Below are 21,224 nucleotides of genomic sequence, written 5' to 3' on the forward strand. Positions count from 1 at the left end.
CAGGCTCATCTAACTTATATTTATAGTGATATTTACTAAGCCTCTGAATTACTTTTTAGAGTGTATGGAACTTGGCCTTCAATTTGAAGATGGTACTGGGGCTCACTCAAAATAGTTTAGTTATGTGGAAAACTTTGAGGTTGCACTAAAGCACCAAAGCTCTATCCAGATCACTCAAATGTGGCCTGCTTGGAGCAGACACCAGCAGACCGTTCCAGCTATAAAAATGCTTTCCCCCACTATAAGATTTTTTACCAAGAAGAACTGTTACAACAAAGGGATAATCAACCAAACACAAATTTCCTTACTTGTTTAATGTTTGTTTTATCTTTACAGTTAATGTACAACAACAAATATGAGCTTTGTTATTCTGTTTGGGATTCATTTCCATCAGTTCCCAGTTCCAGATCGGTCTCTGCATTTTCATTCATCATCTATGGATATTTCCTCTTGAAAAACCCAGCCTAGGAGTGCAAGGGGAAAAAATGAAAGTGCAGAGATCATTCATTAGACTTACATTCAAAATTAAAGCAAATAACTACATGAGTAAATATAAACTCTTGAACTTTGTTTAAAAAATTAGACATACTCTCTAAAAACCTTTCACAGCTGTGTGATGAGTTGAAAAAGTGTAAGAAGAGTCTTTCACCTTATACAGGCCAGCAGTGAGTAAAGCCAGAAAAGCCAACCCTCCCAGGGATCCTCCTATAATCTCTTTGGTGAAATTTGTCTGAGGATACACTTCTACCTCGACTATAATCTGAGAGATAAGGTAACAGAATGTGAATGATATTCAAGCTCTTGTGTAACTCAAACGAGAGAAAGTAATGCTAAATCACCTTGCGAACAGGAGGATTGTTGTTAGACACTGTTGAAAAGTAGATGTACTGGCTTTGGTCATAATCCACAGTGGCTGTACTGGTCAAGAGGAATTTGGCAGATTGAAGTCCAATCTTAGAAAAAATGAAATGAGTTAAGCCTAAATTAGGTATTATTTGATTTAACTGTAAAATGGTTATATCTGAAGATTTAATGAAGGTACTCATACATACTCAGGAAAAGTATTAATGAAACAATTTTAAAAAACTATTCTTTAATTACCTGCTCTATCCATCCTGAACTGAGATTGCCAGAGATTTCGTATGTCCTACTCTGCAGTCTTCCCATGAAGGTGTTGCACTTGAACACTCTGCACATGGCTACAGAGCAGTCCTGTGGGTGATTTAAAGAAGACTGAATGAAACAAATCTTGTATTCAGTACAATGTTGTGTTTTGAATCAGTACCATGGTTCAGTTTTAACAGGTAGGTAGCAAAAGTACAGACGGATACTTACCACCACTTTATCCTTTTGTATCTGTGGAACAAAATCTTTGACACTTGGTTCTTCATCATTTTCTGTCTGACAGTCTACAATCTGAAATACATTTAAAATAGCGTCAGGGTGATTGGTCCTGTTTTTACCTCATTCACCCATCACACAGCTAAATCTGACCCATTTTTAGATCTTCTGACACATATATTACCTGTAGGCTGCTCAATACCCAAATCTCTTTTTCACCAAGCTTCACTGGAACCTTGATCACCACAGTGAAATTAAACGCTCTGATATCATTTGTAACCTAAAACATGGGGAGTAAAGAAAAAGCAGTCAAACACTATTATGGTTAAGTCTAATTCACACAATCATATTTATTATATTTTATTACATTTTACCTTGATTAATTGTTGGACTGGTATCTGCAAATTATCCATCCCAAAAGTGAAATTGCTGTAACTGAAGGAGCTAAACAGATACATGTTAAACATTAAATACATACTGTGTAAAACAAAATGTGTAATTCATCTTATAATGAACAGAACAACACATACTTTTCAAATGTCATGAAAATGCTGTATTTCACATCAATCCATTTATTTTTGTAGATTTCACTCGTTGTAGCGTTCTCCTGATTTCCACTGAAAGACAGAAGTGAAATGATTTGTACTGTGTCTGTGGGGTTATTGCTTAAATGAGAAGCACCTGTGCTAAATGAACAGTACCTGGTGGCATTAGCAGTGATAAAGATCTTCCTCTCTAGTTGAGTGTTTGTTTCGATACCATATGAGACAATGAAGAAAGCCTTGATTGAATTGAAGAAGAGAGATCAGAGTGATTGCTCATTTTGTTAAACTGTGTAGAAGTTAACAGACAAAATCATACCACAATAACAAACCTTAGTTTTGCTCTTGAAAATTGGCTTGTCAATAGTACAGTCTGTCCTTCCTCGGGATAAACCATCTTCACTGTCCAAAGAGTTGCACTCAATTCTTCCCTTTATTAGAAAATAAAATGACTGCCGGATGCACTGGGTGAGCAGCAAATCAATGATGAACTTGATCCTGACACATTACCTGCTGAATGGTGAACTTCCTGTAAGAGAGTCCAGCTGGGTACGTGAAAATAGCTCGACTGTTGTAGGAGTTTTCTCCTCTGTTCTCCACTGTGACTGTGACATTCAAAAGCTCATCGATGCCCACTTTAACCTCTGAGGATCTAACAGGAATAAAGGAAGAAGAAAACAAGACTGCACTGTGATGCTGAACTTGTAGGAGGCTAAATATAGTATAGCTTTGTGTTGAATTCTAACATATTAATAGTGGCTGTGTGGAAGCTCGCTATATCATTTTAATTTGCTGTCATTTCCTGGTGATCATAAAACACAAAAAATAACTGATGATGCATTATGAAAAAAGCTGTTACCATCCATTGATTTTCAGACACTTATCCAGGTTTGGATCATGGAGGCCTCTGTCTAGAAATGCCCTGGGTTCTTTCTCTCAGCCAGCTCCTTTAGCTCATCCAGTGGGAAATCAAAGCATTCCCAGGCCAATAAGAGATCTTGAGTAATCTAGTAATCAGAATGGATGTCTCTAGGTGTCCTAGTCAGATGCTGACCCACCTCAACTGTTTCCTGGTGATGGGTGGGAAATAGTTTTTTTTGCTACAACAGACCAGTACAGCATCCAGCATAGTTGGAGCATACCCTTCAGCATTAGTTGGTTAGTCCCCAGGAGAGGCATCTTCAACTACCTCATACAGGGACTTCATGGAAGCTGGGTACACTGACAATCAAGACATGTTTTCAAACCCAATGGTGTAGGAAAGCAACCCTCTAGCTGGGAAAACAAAACCACGGTCATACAAGTATACCCAGCCTTGCTCGTTGCCTTTCACTGATTTCATGTTTCTTAATTACTGTCAATAAACCAACATCTCAATGATTTGAGCTATGTTTCTGTCTGTCATGGTTTGTGGGAGCATTGTGCTGGATGTTTCTGGATGGCTCTTCGGTTACGCCCTCTGGCAGGGCCACCAGCGTCGCACCTGAATTTCATCAACAGGCAGTCATAAGAGGACTACTTCAGGCAGCATGGTCTGCTGCTCCGTTCAGCCATTCTCAGTGGTCCTACCTGCCTGCCCTCCACACTGGATAACAGTCTTTGTAACTTCATCCCTCTAGATTCTCTCACAAACGTTTACCCTTCAAGCTCCGCGGTCTGGCTCGGACAGTAAACACGCAGCATCATTATCCTGCTTTGCTCTCTCTCCTCTGCTTCCCCACAGTTAAGTAATTGTTTCCTCTTCTGTTTCAGTTTTCCCACGGTCTCAATAATGCATTTTCTCCACACTCACCTCCATTTTTGCTCCTGTTTCCTCAGGCCTGAGTTTAACTTTCACTTTCAGAGTTTGCTATTGTTTTCTCACAAAAGAAATAAAATGTATATAGTTCAGTGCTAAATTTGTGCTGAGTCTGCTTCTGGGTCCAGTATTCATGACCCTGTCTAAGGTTTAGAGAACCTCAATGCCTTCTTGGGGATTGGTATAATTTTGAAATAAATATTCTCTGCCATTGTTGGGTTTGTTTCTTTAATTTTAATATGTGGTGGTGATCTCTCAATCACATACTACCACCAGTGTGTGTGTGTGTGTTGTCATTGTTTGTCTCTTTTATTAGAATAAAATGATGGAGACTAAATACCAAACTGTCCCAAAATATCTATGTGCTTCAAACTTCATGATAAGTTTAAGTGTACATGTTATGAAACCTAACAAGTGACTAAAAACACAAGCAAAGCTAAACAAAGTTTTGTAATTCTGCCTCACCTGGTGAAGTTGAAATCCACTTTCAGGTTATCAACACATTTGTTGTCAGTTCCACAGTTGATCTCAAACCCTAACTGTGGAGGAGAGTGTGATGTCAAAAACATTTATATTACACATTATCCATCCATCCATCCATCTTCATCCGCTTTATCCGGTGCCGGGTCACGGGGGCAGCAGCCTAAGCAAAGAGGCCCAGACCTCCCTCTCCCCAGCCACCTCCTCCAGCTTATCCGGGGGAATACCAAGGCGTTCCCAGGCCAGCCGAGAGATATAATCTCTCCAGCGTGTCCTGGGTCTGCCCCGGGGCCTCCTCCTCTATTACACATTATTCACAGAATAAATGTAAACGTTTTACAGATGAATCCAGCAAACAATTTGTGTGTTCTACCCAATGCCGGGTGTAAGATAAAGTAAAAAGTAGCCTTCTATTTTTCAGTAATGCAGTAATGTAATGTGTTACGGTACTGAATTAAGTAATTACACTTCAGTTACAATTATATTGTTACTAGTGTTGCAAAGTTTCCTTTAGTTATCTGCTGGTTGGTTGGATAAAAATGGAAAAAATATCTAATAAAATAGTGTTTTCTTGTGTGCACTTGGGCTAAAATTAGCCCATTCCAGGTTGTGTGCAGGAGGAGGGAAATAGTTGAGTGATCTACAGTAGAAATATGGACATTACTTTTATTTTTTATTGCACAAGAGGAGAAGACTGCAATGGTAAAACGCAAACTGCATCCAGGACAGAAACAGCAGCTGTTTGCACAGCTAACACTAATTGGATAATTGGAAGCATCTTTGCAGACAGCATGCTAGCAAAAAAACTAGCCAACAGAGGAACGTTAAAGCTGAGCATATGCAGACCCCAGCCCAGCTGCCAGAGCCCAGTCAGGTAAGAAAGGCAGTGATTAGCAGTCGAGCTTGAAGCCTCCATTTCTATTCATTAATGTTTCTGAAGGAGAATCACTGTTACAACCATTTCAAAATCTCTTGTGTTTATATGTAAACACTAAAGGAAAGATCATATGTGTTTTCTCATTGGGATAGGGATTGCATTGGCATGTCAGACTGTAGCCTAAGATTTATATTATTAACTTATAATTATGAGACAATGCATTTTGGGTCATTTCATGGAGTAACAAGAAAATAATGTAATGATCAGTGTAATAAACTCCTTTAGTAATTTTGTAGCATATTGGATTACTAACGATTAATTTCTAATACACAAAGTTTTTAGAGTAATGACCCCAAATATGTAGCTGTGCCTGCTGTTGGTACTGGGAATAAAGTTCCTAATAATATTCTAGTACTAATTTCAACTAGAAATCTCTCCAGAATGTATGGCCTCAGCGCAAGACTGCCCTCAGATATCTGATTAATAAAGTATCTATAAAGGTTACTTACAGGATGAATGGTTGCTGTTTGAGCCTGCTGGGCAAGGCTTGGTCTGAGATTTGTGTTTGAGGGCAAACCATCAAATATGAATTTGAGCTCATTGGAAAGTGAATTGAGAGCATCTTCTGGGCAGGCCTGCAAGAAGAGATGAGTGCTGAGTTTAGATTCAGTGTTGGATGACTCTTAAAAACAAAATGGAAATTAAAATATATTGTTACACCAAGGTGAACTTTCTGATGTTGTTATTTGGTTTTACCTCAACAAGGAACTTCACAGTTGAGCATTTTTTTCTTATTAAGTCCACAGTAAGTGATCCTGACTGCTCTCGTTTCCCACCAACATATGCCCGGTTGCTTGGAGGTTTGCGAGTGGCATCCAGTGTTAAAGTGTAATTAATCCTTGCTTGAGCTGGAATAAATCAGTGTTTGATTTCAATGCTGCAATTTACATACATTTAGAAAACATTAAATTGCTGGGCAGTGGCTTTGTAGTTCAGAAAAACCAAGAATGATGAACCTGTGTTGACTGTAGACACTCTGCTCATGGTAAAGCAAATTTCAGCTGTGTTCTGCAGTGGTTTTGAGCAGTCTACATTCTGAGTAGGGATTTGGATTGGGCTGAATGACACCTCAGCTTCAACCATTACTATGGGTCTTGATCTAGAAAGTAGGAAAACACATGTGAACAAGATTTGACTTTTTGTTCTGACCTGAATTAGTAACAAGACTTCACTCTAATCTTTCCTCTGCCCTAACATTTCATATGAACAACTACAGCTCAAACATTTTGAGACATTTAACACCTAATAGTCCTGAAACCTTTTAAATGATAGATGATGATTTATGGAATAATGAATTATAAATCAGGAATGCTTTTTAATGGAATATCTATGTAGGTGTACATCAACATAGACCTATTTCCCATCACCATCACTCTTGTGTGCCAGTGGTGTAACTTCACAGTATTAATGGGTGGAGTAAATGATACCTATTTGATAATGTCAGCAGTGCTGAAACACATGGTATTGTATGAAAACATTTTTTATATTGCATGCATTTCCATTTCTGTATGAACAAAGTTACCGTTTCACACATTTACTGCTTTTTTTAAATCAGCAGAGCATTTTTCATCATGTGGTAAAATAATTTGAAAAAAATGTCTAATCCCTTTGACTCCATAAACTTTTTGCCATGATCCTGTGTTTATGTATTTGGACATTTTGATTCTATCTTATTTAACATTCTACAGTTCAGTTTACGTTCCTGGTTTTGGCTCTTTTAGTGTTGTTTCTGCTTTGTGTAATATTTGTATTTTGTGGTCTTTGTTTTGTCGTCTAGCCTTTAGGTACCTCTTACCATGTTTGTTTATCTCTTGTCCCTGTGTTTTATGTTCCCTCCTGTTACCCTGGTCTGTTGTGTCCCCTTGTCAGGTTACTCCCAATCCTAATGTCAAGTTCATGCATCTTAGTTTGTTTCTCAGTGTTGTTACTTCCTCTTTTATTTTGACAGTCTCTTGTCCTGTATACATCTCATGTGCTGGTAGTGTGTAAGTAGTTTCAGCTGTTCTTCCATCTGTTGCGCATCCTCTCATAATCGCACGTATTTAAGTCCTCAGTCTCCCTTCGATCTTTGTCATGTCATCTCCGTCTGCTGTGTCTGCTCTTTCCTTTTCTTTTGTTCCATGTTCACTCCTAGTCGTTAATTCCAAGTTTCTTAGTCCTAGCTTCCAGTTTATCTTTTGTTTGTTTCTAATGCTTCTAGACAACAGTTTTACCCTCAATCTGTATTTCTTGAAAAATCATAAATCCCTTATAATGAATGACTCAATCATTTATGATGAATTTATTGATATGTAACCTATATGCAGTTCTTATTATGGTGACCTTTCAAATTTACCTAAGATTTGACAGGTAGTGCATTTGTTAAGATTGCAAATTAACAACAATGGTGGAATTACCACAGATAACTATAATGCATGACTGGACTATCTGGACTGTGACTTACCTCAGTAAAACAACTCTACCCTTTGAACCCACCGCTAAGTCAGGCAGTTCATCACCACTCTGGTCAAAAGACGACTGACTGATTGACAGGCCAAAGAACTTCAGTCCTGACTGGACCTCAGAGCCAGTTATTCTCTGTGAACATGAAAACATTTTAATTAATTAAGCTGCAGATTGTATATTGATAAATACGTTTAGTCATCTTTTTGAATTCCTCGATGTTGTGTACCTGTGAGTAAGTAGGACTGATTCTTCCTCCTCCTTCACTGTGGAATATGTAGATGCTGCCTTCACTATTATTCTCCAAAGGTGCTCCAACTGCCAAATCCCTGAATCCATCTGAGTTTAGATCAGGCAGCACAGCAAGAGAAGAGCCGAACCTTCCTTTGACAGCTGCACGTCCTCTTAGTATTAACGGATCATCAAAATTACACTCCACAAACTAAAAGCAGGAGAGTGAATATTATATGATCATTAGGGAAGTTGACAAATAAACTAATTCATTTAATTGAAGTGGATAAAACTTTGACTTACCAAACCAGTTAGTCTGCAAACATAAACTCTTCCCTCTCTATCAGGCTCCATGTACATTGGGGCTGATATGAAGATCAGATCAGTGATATCATCGTCATTTATGTCCATGGTACACACCTCTGCCCCGAAATATTCACCAGTCTGATACTGTGTAAGAAACACATTATTGATGAAAATAGTCGCATAAAGCCAAATGACAACAATTTGTATTTAAGAAAGTATTTACTACCAGTTAATAATCCCAGTCAGTTTTGTCTTGCTGTAAATACATACCTGTGATGCCAATGGCTCAATCTTTTGGTTTTCAAAGCTTTCTCTGTTAACAGCGACCACAGCTCCTCTGTGTTTATATCTTGGAGCACCAACAATTGTCAGGGAACCACTTTGGGTTTTAGCAGTTGCCATGGAGTAACCTAGAATTTAGGTAGGCAAAAAGAGAAGATAGATATAAAATCTGATATATGTATTTGTGTGAAAGAATTACAGCAGAGCTGTGTATATACATGATCACATGTGTATGAGTTAGATTGTTAAAGCTGTAATATTCTTACCAAGATAACTGTCAGGCTCCAAAGACACATCCTCATATGTTTTCAGCTTCTCCCCTCCAGTTGTGTATTGCACGTAGCCTCCCTTCCACTGGTTTGCACCAACAATAGACATCTGAATTCCCTACAGTGCAGACAGGAAATACATTTTATATACAATTTATTTTACCTTTAAAATCTGGACTCTTGTTTTTATAAAAAGTGTTTGAATCTCTCTTTCTATGACTAGACTGTCTGGTGAGTTTCAGGTAGTTTTAATTACCTCGGGCACAATAACTGCACTGAATCCCTCTTGAGACATTTCCATTTTCAGAGAGACTCCACCGGTTTGAGATCCTATAAAAATATAAAATATAAAAAGGTTTATTGATAGACACAACACAACGCATTACACTAGTAATTTAGTGTAATGATATCTGTTTATTATAAAGGTGCCTCAATAGTTATTTTTCATTTCACTAATGCTTCGACCTTTAGCCTCAAGCAATGATACAATAATGCAATGTAACATTTACAGAAATTTTATCAAAGCTTGCTAAATGTTAAATATATAATTTACCTTCAATGGAAAAAATTTTGTCCTGCAAACTCTGCCGGATTATTTCAAGTGCGTTGAAGTTCTGCACTTGAAACACGTGATTGTCTGAGGGAGACGATGCAATGGTGCGTAGTTCTTTTTTTGCTTCAGTCAGAATAAATGCATTCCCCACCTAGGGTTGTTTAAAACATGTGTTTACATTTAATGCAAAATTATTTATCTGATTTTATTAAAACTTTAATGCAGTTTAATACAAAGATTAATACAGTCTGTTTAATACAGACATTAATACAATATCCATTATTAATTTAGCTTTTTTATTTATTGAAATTTGAGCATGGTACTGTAATTAGATACCACTCCTGCATATTCAATGATCAGCTGTAAATGCTGGGAGTGTAAATGCAGCTCCTCGTCCAGTTCAATTCAGTTTAATTTTATTTATACAGCGCCAAATCATAACAGCCATCGCCTCAAGGCGCTTTATATTGTAAGGAAGACCCTACAATAATACATACAGAGAAAAAACCAACACACATATGACCCCTGATGAGCAAGCACTTTGGGAAGGAAAAACTCCCTTTTAACAGGAAGAAACCTCCAGCAGAGCCAGGTTAAAGAGGGACGGCTATCTGCCATGCAGATGCAGAGAGGTCTATTAACACATAGTGAGTGAGAAAGGTGACTGAAAAAGAAATAATCAATGCATCATGGGAATCCCCAGCAGCCTACATCTATTGCAGCATAACTAAGGGAGGATTCGGGGTCACCTGATTCAGCCCTAACTTTATGCTTTAGCAAAAAGGAAAGTTTTAAGCCTAATCTTGAAAGTAGAGATAGTGTCTGTCTCTCGAATCCAAACTGGAAGCTGATTCCACAGAAGAGGGGCCTGAAAACTGAAGGCTCTCCCTCCTATTCTACTTTTAAATAATATAGGAACAACAAGTAGGCCTGCAGTGCAAGAGCAAAGTTCTCCAATGGGGTGATATGGTACTATAAGGTCATTAAGATAAGATGGAGCCTGATTATTTAAGACCTTGTTTGTGAGGAGCAGGATTTTGAGTTTAATCCTGGCTATTGTTAACATTAACTATTATTAATGTTAATTTCTCCAATAGAGGAGAAATTAACATTAACAATAGTGTGAAAACAGTGTGATGGTATGGCCCGGGTTTCCATGGTTTCTGTGTAGGTGGCTCATTACTTTGCTCCATATACTGTAGGAACATGTGACTGTAGTCTAATAAATAACCAAAACACATTATTAGTATAAATTTCAACATTATGCAGGTTTAAATAATGGAGGTACTTACCCCAATCACAAATCGAACAATGTTTTGATTCCCTGCTTGCTGTGTTGCATTTTCCAGGTCATACCGGTCATTAGATTGTCCATCAGTAATTACTATCAAGACTTTCTTCACATCTGGTCTGGAACCTCTTTGTGGTGTGAAAACATTGTTTCTGTCAAATTAAAAATAAACAAATCTAATTTCAACATAAAACATGTTTTTACAGTGCACATTTTGATCATAGAGTAAATTGCATGAATGATTATTACTTTGCATGCATCCATTTGTTTTGTATAATCGCTCATGGACATTTTAGTATTTTGAAAATCTAGTTAATGCAAATTCTTCTTTTAAAACTCTTGCATCAGTCAATACAGTTTTTAGTGTGGTCAGTCTCAAAAAGAAAATCATCTGCACAGGAAGTCTGTCCAGATGATTTAACTGTAGAGCTTCAGTAATATCATTGCAACCCTTACACAACATGTCTGATGGCCTTAGCTGTGTAAGTTGATCCCTCCAACTGTGTGATTCCATCGATTTCAGTCTTTAGTGATCCAGATGAGGAAAATTTCTTGAAATAAAAATGAACCCGAGGTAAGGAGGAAAACTGGGAAACAGAAAACTGAAGAAAGGGAGAAACAATATAAAAAAAATATAAAATAGCCTTTTTTTATGGAGATAAATGAAAAGCAGGTGAAACTATTTGTGTCTGTAATACGATATAACTGAAAGGTAGTACAGTGTCTTACCTGTGCATCAACTGACAGAAATGCCTGGATTAGATCTTCCACAAACTTCATCATTGTTTGAAAATCAGGGACAGATACGCTGCCTGAACCATCCAACAGAAAAGCAATGTCTACTTGTGTCGGGCACACTATCAAAGAGATGAATTGAAATTGATTATTTTAGGTGAATTTTAACATTTTAGCAAATCTACTATGAATACCCACATATTTAGACAATTAGTCATTTAAAAGAAGAAAGAAAAGAAGAAATTAAGATTAAGAGATTAAATTAGTTTAAACAAGTCTTAAAACTGCTTACAGAAGCCTAAATTTGTTATTAAACTAATTTAGTTATTTGTAGCCTTGATTTTTGCATTCAGTTCTAATTACTTTAATTTTCTTCCTGTATTACAGTCATAAAAACAATGGTTTGTGTAGGGAAGAGGAAAATGGTGGAGATTTGGACAATACTTTTATTTTTATTTATTTTTATTTTTTTTATTTTTTTGACCATGAAGGGACACGAGCATGATGGTAACATGGAAACCCCATCCAGGACATAAACAGCTGCATTAAACTGCTAACACAACATCAGATGTTTGCAAACATCTGTACAGACAGCATGCTAACACAACGCTTTGAATCAACCCAGAATGATGTTAAAGCTGAGTGTATAGAGCATGTGTTCAAACTTACAACACTAAAAGAAAGACCCTCTGTACTGTATGTTCTTGTTACGGTTGGAATTTGTGTTACTGTGAGCGACAATAGCCTCATGTTTACGTTGTTCTTATGTAACAGGAATACACCATAATGTAACACACAGCAACACAAATTATTTTCTCCAGGAAAACCATAATACATTACTTATTTACATACAGAGCTTTAAAGAAGTCGTAAGTAGCTTTAGAGGGAAGTAAACTTCTCGGTCTCCTTTTATTTTTTTCCCCCAAAGATCTTGTGTGTATGTACTAGTCTTCTTGCATTTTGTCATGCATTGCATAACCCAAACAACCAGGCTTAGTTTCATTTTTGTAATGAATTTGAAATCAAAGGGTGTTTTTGTATTTGTTTTTCAAATAACACTTTCATTTTACATGCAGATATGGTTATTTCATTTTGAATAATTGAAGAGACCATCTCAAAAAAATTCTGATCATTAGAATTAAATACATTTTTATGCTGTAGATTTAATCTTGGCTAGCTCAAATTTTACCATCATTTGTTTCAGTGTTGATGGATTCAGGTCAAATTAGTCTAGAAAAGCTCTTTGGATAAAACTATAACACAATGAATCCAAACAGACAATCTGAAATAAGGCTTAGACGGGAAAACTGTAAACAAACAAAAAAATAATCAACAAATCATACAACTTATACTTATATTCATCTATGAGTAATCACATCTCACACAAACATAATTTTCTATTTACTGTTTCTGATTAACCCTTAATTGCTGGAATATATAAGAGAAGTCTTGAGACAGTTTCAGTTGATTTGAGATTATACAAGGACAAATATAAATGATTGTAAGACTATGTTAAGTAAAAATGCAAGAGATTTTTATTAAGGAGGCACCGGGACTCTAATTATTAAGGGCACATTTTCACAAACTCCATTTATTGTTACCGTCTGGAGAAGAAGGTACAGGTGGTCCAAATGTATTAGATCGATCCATGTGAAAACACACACCGTTGTACATGGTGATACTTTTGCAGTCCCTTGGAATTGTTGGACCACACACCTGAGAGGAGACAAAGTCAAGTTCCCATAAAGTCCCATAAACATCGGTTCAATCCTTATAAAATCAACCAAAACTGAAAAAAAAAAATCTCGCACGATCCAGCAGAATATGTAGATTTTAAAAAATAACTTCAGTCTATTTAAAGCCATTCAAATGTGTCCCATAATGCTATTAAAAAAAATCCATGTTAGAGGCCACCAAAGTATCTGGGGTGTGTAAAGACTTTTAGCGCATACATGTTTTTCAATAACAATTTTGCATTGACTTCTACTTCATTGAATATGCTGAAGTTATTGTAAACCCTGATTCTGTGAAGGACAGGTGGGAGGCACACTGGTTTTTATGGGATGACCTTCATGCAACAATAACAAGACATTTAAGGATAGAGGAAGTTGATCCTCAGTGCTTTTAACAAAGTTCTCATAGTGTCTGCAGTTCAGTAACTCACCACAGTGTTTTGGTTCGTGGGATCACTTTTCATTGTCAGACCAAGAGACATGTTGACTGCAAAATCTGGTGCTGTATTGAAAGCATTCAATATTTTTTTTAAAAATACTAATAAAAGGCAATTGAAAGGAAAAAAACAAGACTTAAATCGATGACTGCAAAGAACCATGACTGAAACACTTCCCCATTTGATATGACAAGTGTTAGACATCGAAACTTCTCTCCACTGTGAACCAGGATGTATAACAGGCAGCTTTAATATCAATGCAAATAGGATTCAGTTTCACTATTGCTTCATTTTAAAGTTTTAAATAATTACAAAAGAAACATTGTAACAATAACATTATTAATAACATTGACTTCTTTGCTTATTTTACTTCATCAAGTTTCAGTGTTACTTACTAAGATATTTACTTATTGTGATTTGAGTTAAACAAGTTTCTGTGCTAGCGTCTGTGGGGAATTTCTTTGATGTCAACATGGTTTCTGTCAGAGTTTCATCACATTTGGTTACCTACCATCAATTTGGATATTTTGGCAGTTTGGGGAAGATGTGGTGCAGCTATATACTTTTCCTCTTCCATTTTGTGAATACTGTTCAAGGGGAGCACTGACGAGCAAACTGAGGAAATAAATTCAGACAATGATGAAGTCTAGAGTGCAAACTGTGGTTAAATAAACCCCATATGTTTCCTGTTAAGAAGTATTATATCCTTGTTAGTTTATTACCCTGGGCCTTAACAGAAATGATTGTTAAACCTGCAGTTATAGATCGACATAACAATGTATGATGTGACTTACTTTGATTGTCTTTGAACCACCTGGTACCCAAAACCAGCAGCAGAGTTATTCAGGGCCTTCCATGCCACGGGATCAATAGTGAAACAAAGTGCAGCATTTAACACTGAGAATAAAGAAGAAGGAAGAACATCTGTAGTTTTATTTAAAGCCACTGTAAAGGATGATAACCTGGTTATATTATCTCTAATTCTAATCACATATGAGGAACTCCATACAGTGTATGTGTTAGTTTGATTCCACCTCTTGAATCCAGTCACAGCTTTCCACAGTTAACACTAGAGAGCATCAAAGTCAGATACTAGATTTGAACATACTGGCAGGTAATCATTCACTTGAAAAACATACTTAAGATTTTACTATGGAATTAGTTTTGTGTCTTTGATTCTTATATCTTACTCCATCTGTCAAAAGCAAAATACTGACACTTAAAACTTTCAAGAAAAGATGCTGTTGCTATGCTACAGTATGAAAAACTATTAATATACTGTACACATTTGCTTATTTTGCAGTACTAAAAATTGAATTGTGTAGAAAATTTTACTGGTGTGCATATTCCTCTTTCCTCTTAAACTGTCTGTCAGATTCATCAATACATGCCACACCCATTCTATGATCCATGCTATGATTACTGTCCAGTAAAAATCGTGTATTGTTGCGATCCTACAGCTGTCCGGTTGTTTATTTTTGCCACACAAATAAAGCCTTCCTTTTATGGACATGCTAAGAGTAGTCAAAACGTCACATAGTGCTAACACTTTTTTGTTTCCTGCTTCATGTCACAGCATTCAACAATGACAGTGTCATGATTTCAAAGTTTTGCGAAACCTATTTTGAAATACATTTCGTAACAGTGGTACGCCCTCAAGTTCTGCTTTTCCTTATTGTCACATGTTTTGATATTTTCAACATCAGTTAAAGAAAAAATGTACTTCTCCACTTGTTTGCTTTTTTTCATATGTGCATTTATATATTTCAGGTGTATTTTTATCTGAATATATACTAGTGTTCAATTAAAAAATAAAATAAAATAAAACAAGCATTAAAAAATAAAAATAAAGAATTTAAAAAATAACCACCTGTAGCAAAGGTGAGTGCAGGGTCATAAATACGTTGGATGGATGAAGTATGACATCACAGTGGTGTAAAATGTCCTGTTTTTTGTAGCCCTGCACAAGGTAGTAAGGCAGATATGATAAATTTATTATCTATGTATCTTAAATCCAGTTTTACCATTTTCTAATGGTTTATAATCAAGCATTTAGTTTGTTTCAGTAAAACTATTTATGAAAGACTTTTTCAATCAGTGAATTTCAACAACAACAAAATTATGCTATTTACAGCTAGAAGCTAACTGAGCTAATCACACATTTAATTTGTGTTAGCAGAGGCTAAAATGTAAATACAGTAATGACCATCACTAAAGTATTTCTGGATATTATTTCACTAAATGATTTATAGTCCATGTTAGTTTTGGATACTACAGTTTTTCTTATTAAGAATGTTGCTGTGTTGTATGTATTTCCTTTCTAACCTTCCTTTCATATCAAACATCCTTGAAAGAGTAGTTGTCAAACAGCTAACAGATCATCTGCAGAGGAATGGCTTATTTGAAGAGTTTCAGTCAGGTTTCAGAGCTCATCACAGCACAGAAACAGCTTTAGTGAAGGTTACAGATGATCTTCTTATAGCCTCTGACAGTGGACTCATCTCTCAAAACTAGTTCATGCATTTATTACTTCTAGGCTGGACTACTGTAATTCATTATTATCAGGAAGTCCCTAAAAAGCCTTCAGTTAATCCAAAATGCTGCAGCAAGAGTCCTGACAGGGACTAGAAAGAGAGAGCATATTTCTCCTGTTTTGGCTTCCCTTCATTGGCTTCCTGTTAAATCCAAAATTGGATTCAAAATCCTGCTCCTCACATACAAGGTCTTAAATAATCAGGCCCCATCTTATCTTAATGACCTTGTAGTACCATATCACCCTATTAGAGCACTTCGCTCTCGCTCTGCAGGCCTACTTGTTGTTCCTAGAGTATTTAAAAATAGAATGGGAGGGAGAGCCTTCAGTTTTCAGGCCCCTCTTCTGTGGAACCAGCTTCCAGTTTGGATTCAGGAGACAGACACTATCTCTACTTTTAAGATTAGGCTTAAAAGTTTCCTCTTTGTTAAAGCATATTAGGGCTGGACCAGGTGACCCTGAATCCTCCCTTAGTTATGCTGCGATAGACGTAGGCTGCTGGGGATTCCCATGATGCACTCAGTTTTTCCTTTCCAGTCACCTTTCTCACTCACTATGTGTTAATAGACCTCTCTGCATCTGCACGGCACATAGCCGTCCCATATTTGCACACATTTATTATTACTAGAGATGGACCGATCCGATATTACGTATCGGTATCGGTCCGATACTGACCTAAATTACTGGATCGGATATCGGAGAGAAATACAAAATGTAATCCGATCCGAAGTATCACAAAATCACCTCACAAAACGCGCTACTTGGCGTAACCCAGCTCGGCGCATTGGAGCGGTATGTGTCACGTGATAGAGCAGCTGAAGTCTGCCAGACCTGTCCATTTCATCTTGGCGAAAACTATCCCAGAGAAGTAAAGCAAGTGTGTAAGTTCATCCCTGAATGTTTTCCTAGTATTTCCACGTTAAGCTTAACAACTGATATATTGAGCCACAGCTGGACTGGCCATCTGAGTTCCATATTGAGCTGAAAAGGAAGCGATTTGTCCCGTACATCAGCTAGAATTAAAAAATAGACACAAAGCTGGAGTTATTCTGTCTTTGCTGCGCAGTTGCATCTACTTCTCTCATTCACTCCCCCGCCCTCTCCTGTTATTATTTTATTATTTCAAACGTGAAACTGATTAATGATCAGCTGATCGGCTTTTCTGCCGAAAGTCCCGTCTTTCTTGTTTGTTTATCGCTCACTTTGCCCCAGAAAGAGGAAACCAGCGGCTAAACAACAGCAGCACGTTTAAGTGTGATCAGCTGTTCTTAAGAGTTTATTTAATAATACTTTCTAGTATCAGCTGGTGTTTGCTGGAGCCACAGCTGTAAAAGCTGCTGGTCATTATGTCGGTTTGGTTATCTGGTGAGAGGGAAACATGAAGATGAAACCAGGAGATGTCCTTACTGAATCATCAGTGCTGAACAGGTGATGTAGAAACAGGTTCACCTTTTAGGTGATATAAATGAGTTAAAGGGAAGTTAAGAACTGTTTCTGAGAGACAAATAACACCAGGATCCTTTTCTACATAGCTGACGGCTGGTAACTGTGCAGGGGCGGGTCTAGCAAAGTTTTGTCAGGGGCCAGGTTGGGCATTAACAGGGAGAGGGGGGCACAAAGAAATATTTTTGTTTGTGTTTTGTCATTTAAAAACTTTGAATAAATAATTGTCTGAATCTTACAACAAAAGTGGTCATCTCATTAAATGTATAGAAATCCATTACTGTATATAGTAACTAATAAGTCTAATACAGGGAGTGCAGAATTATTAGGCAAATGAGTATTTTGTCCACATCATCCTCTTCATGCATGTTGTCTTACTCCAAACTGTATAGGCTCAAAAGCCTACTACCAGTTAAGCATATTAGGTGATGTGCATCTCTGTAATGAGAAGGGGTGTGGTCTAATGACATCAACACCCTATATCAGGTGTGCATAATTACTAGGCAACTTCCTTTCCTTTGGCAAAATGGGTCAAAAGAAGGACTTGACAGGCTCAGAAAAGTCAAAAATAGTGAGATATCTTGCAGAGGGATGCAGCAGTCTCAAAATTGCAAAGCTTCTGAAGCATGATCATCGAACAATCAAGCGTTTCATTCAAAATAGTCAACAGGGTCGCAAGAATCGTGTGGAAAAACCAAGGCGCAAAATAACTGCCCATGAACTGAGAAAAGTCAAGCGTGCAGCTGCCAAGATGCCACTTGCCACCAGTTTGGCCATATTTCAGAGCTGCAACATCACTGGAGTGCCCAAAAGCACAAGGTGTGCAATACTCAGAGACATGGCCAAGGTAAGAAAGGCTGAAAGACGACCACCACTGAACAAGACACACAAGCTGAAACGTCAAGACTGGGCCAAGAAATATCTCAAGACTGATTTTTCTAAGGTTTTATGGACTGATGAAATGAGAGTGAGTCTTGATGGGCCAGATGGATGGGCCCGTGGCTGGATTGGTAAAGGGCAGAGAGCTCCAGTCCAACTCAGACGCCAGCAAGGTGGAGGTGGAGTACTGGTTTGGGCTGGTATCATCAAAGATGAGCTTGTGGGGCCTTTTTGGGTTGAGGATGGAGTCAAGCTCAACTCCCAGTCCTACTGCCAGTTTCTGGAAGACACCTTCTTCAAGCAGTGGTACAGGAAGAAGTCTGCATCCTTCAAGAAAAACATGATTTTCATGCAGGACAATGCTCCATCACACGCATCCAAGTACTCCACAGCGTGGCTGGCAAGAAAGGGTATAAAAGAAGAAAAACTAATGACATGGCCTCCTTGTTCACCTGATCTGAACCCCATTGAGAAACTGTGGTCCATCAAATGTGAGATTTACAAGGAGGGAAAACAGTACACCTCTCTGAACAGTGTCTGGGAGGCTGTGGTTGCTGCTGCATGCAATGTTGATGGTGAACAGATCAAAACACTGACAGATCCATGGATGGCAGGCTTTTGAGTGTCCTTGCAAAGAAAGGTGGCTATATTGGTCGCTGATTTGTTTTTGTTTTGTTTTTGAATGTCAGAAATGTATATTTGTGAATGTGGAGATGTTATATTGGTGTCACTGGTAAAAATAAATAATTGAAATGGGTATATATTTGTTTTTTGTTAAGTTGCCTAATAATTATGCACAGTAATAGTCACCTGCACACACAGATATCCCCCTAAAATAGCTAAAACTAAAAACAAACTAAAAACTACTTCCAAAAACATTCAGCTTTGATATTAATGAGTTTTTTGGGTTCATTGAGAACATGGTTGTTGTTCAATAATAAAATTATTCCTCAGAAATACAACTTGCCTAATCATTCTGCACTCCCTGTATACACTCTAGTAAGGTGCAGTCTGCAATTCTGTTGAAGAAAGATCTTGAATCTATTTAATTATTGTAGAAAAAATAATTGATTTCTGTGCATTTGTTTTACACTTGCATTAAATTAAAGTTTACATCAATTAAGAGCGGGGGGTGGTTCCCTAATATTTTTGTTGGCAACCCTATTAGTTAGGTGGGTAAGTACTCTTTAAAATACCAGAATAGGGAGGATGGTGTAGGTTTAAAGTTATTAGATTGATCAGTGTTGCTGAACTTCAAAATGTTTTGGGTGGAGTGTATTTTTTGCATACAGGTATAACAGAATAGCTTAAGTCTCTTGTTTTTTAAAACTTGAGTGTGAACTTATACAAAATGCAGCAAGATATTTATAAAAAACAGTTTTATTGATTACAAAATACGCTATATTGGATTCACATCGGTATCGGCAGATATCCAAATTTATGATATTGGAATCGGTATCGGACATTAAAAAGTGGTATCGTGCCATCTCTAATTATTACAGAGTGAAAAATCCGAAGGCACAAAATTTGTCTTACCTGATGAGAACAGTGTAGCATGAATTATCCAGTCCATTGTGTTAGTCCCATGAAAAATAATTCAAGCGTTTGTTTGTTTTTTTGGGGGGGTTTTTATGAGTTGAGTGTTCTGCTGAAAGTATCACAACAGTTGTTGAAACCAAAATGCAGAAATCATAGGGTGTGATAACAAAGGTAAGGCAACCATTTAAAGCAATTCTTTGGCAGGAGGAGTCACAATGATGACAGCACTGTCAGTAGTAAGATAAGATAAGATAGATAAGATAAGATAAGATAAGAAGAACTTTATTTATCCCGAGGGAAATTCTTTTGTCATACACATGTTCAATGCAGCAAGAGAGACAGAGGAACAGAGTAATAAGATATACAATATGCACAATAGAATACAAGTATACAATAATATATAGTAGAATAGTGCAAAATATAATACTTTGCACTATTCTACTATATAGTAGACATTTATATATAATATAAATGTCTACTATATATAATGTAGTAGACAAAGGTGGCAAAAGTACCAACGTTCCTAGCCTAAATAGAAGTACAGATACTAGTGTTAAAAATAGTCCAGACTTAAATAAAAGTGGAAAAAGTACTGGCTCTGAAGTGCACTCAAAGTAAAAAAGTAAAAGTAGCTCCTTGAAGAACATTTCTACCACCTCTTTTTATTGAAATATTGCTAACCGAACCTTCTACTGCATTAATGTGATAGAACATAAATTTTATTTAAGTCTAAACTTTAATTCTAATAAAGGAATTATATTTCACAATAATTTCAGTTGAGAGGGTCAGTAGATTTTCTCAGTGTCCCAGCTGTGATCAGGCTGTGACCTGAATTCAACAAGACGTCAGCAGATGTTTTACGAGTTGTCCTGGTTGATTTTCATCCTCTACACTAACACCGTTTATGCTGTCTTTATATTCTACACTATCGGCCCGAGTCTTGCTTTAATCATGTGTTGTGCATCTTGTAGCATGGGGTAACGAGAAGCGATTAACACCTCACGACCAGCTCCCGATCATCAACCGTATGGTCGCAAGAAAATCAAGCCTGTTTGAAGTCCTGTTGCCCCTCATGAGGGTATCAATGCAACCTCTCAGACTGCGCACGCACAAACACAGAATGGAAGTGAAACAGATGGAGTAGCACAGCAGTGCAGCGTGTGATCTGGACACAAGTGATGGAGGCACAACTTGTAGAACATTAGCAAGCTCATCCGAGCCTTTTCGATATGGCCTCACAAAATTATCACGGCCGCACCAACCGTGAAAAGAGATGGACATTGCTGCTCAATTGCAGCTGCCTGGTCAATGTTTTTCATTAGCAATTTAGCAAAGTTGATGGTGGTGTGTGTGTCTGTGTGAGTGAAAGACAGAGAAGGAGAGCGAGAGACAGATTTTGTGTTATAAGCTTCATATTATCACTTCATGTTATAGACGCAGTGCGAGCACTCAG

The 21,224-nt window shown here is 37.3% G+C and overlaps 1 protein-coding gene across 1 annotated transcript; it reads right to left on the reverse strand.

The window, feature by feature from the left end:
* Positions 1-299: 299 nt before the first annotated feature.
* LOC146568408 (integrin alpha-M-like) lies at positions 300-19,903 on the reverse strand. Its single transcript, XM_085284448.1, has 30 exons — positions 19,769-19,903; positions 14,172-14,274; positions 13,889-13,992; positions 13,372-13,442; positions 12,809-12,923; positions 11,202-11,329; positions 10,929-11,074; positions 10,474-10,624; positions 9,182-9,332; positions 8,885-8,958; positions 8,626-8,746; positions 8,348-8,487; positions 8,075-8,221; positions 7,770-7,982; positions 7,542-7,675; positions 6,055-6,197; positions 5,795-5,946; positions 5,548-5,673; positions 4,147-4,220; positions 2,394-2,535; positions 2,216-2,314; positions 2,043-2,122; positions 1,872-1,958; positions 1,716-1,785; positions 1,526-1,621; positions 1,336-1,416; positions 1,102-1,212; positions 840-953; positions 650-760; positions 300-464 (listed from the first exon to the last, which is right to left on the reverse strand). The coding sequence occupies exons 1-30, from the start codon at positions 19,803-19,805 to the stop codon at positions 435-437; spliced, it is 3,351 nt and encodes a 1,116-aa protein (XP_085140574.1). The 5' UTR covers positions 19,806-19,903; the 3' UTR covers positions 300-434.
* Positions 19,904-21,224: the final 1,321 nt, after the last annotated feature.

This window comes from Mchenga conophoros, linkage group LG8, assembly GCF_057382185.1.
Source record: "Mchenga conophoros isolate Kocher_MC1m ecotype Shallow Benthic linkage group LG8, M_conophoros_male_GT1.1, whole genome shotgun sequence".
Taxonomy (NCBI): domain Eukaryota; kingdom Metazoa; phylum Chordata; class Actinopteri; order Cichliformes; family Cichlidae; genus Mchenga; species Mchenga conophoros.

Coding starts and splice junctions, on each gene's coding strand:
- LOC146568408 (XM_085284448.1), bottom strand. CDS start 19,805: ATGGACTGGATAATTCATGCTACACTGTTCTCATCAG. Junction 1,622..1,715: donor CAGTCCAACAATTAATCAAG/GTAAAATGTAAT, acceptor CCCATGTTTTAG/GTTACAAATGATATCAGAGC. Junction 1,417..1,525: donor GGGTATTGAGCAGCCTACAG/GTAATATATGTG, acceptor AATGTATTTCAG/ATTGTAGACTGTCAGACAGA.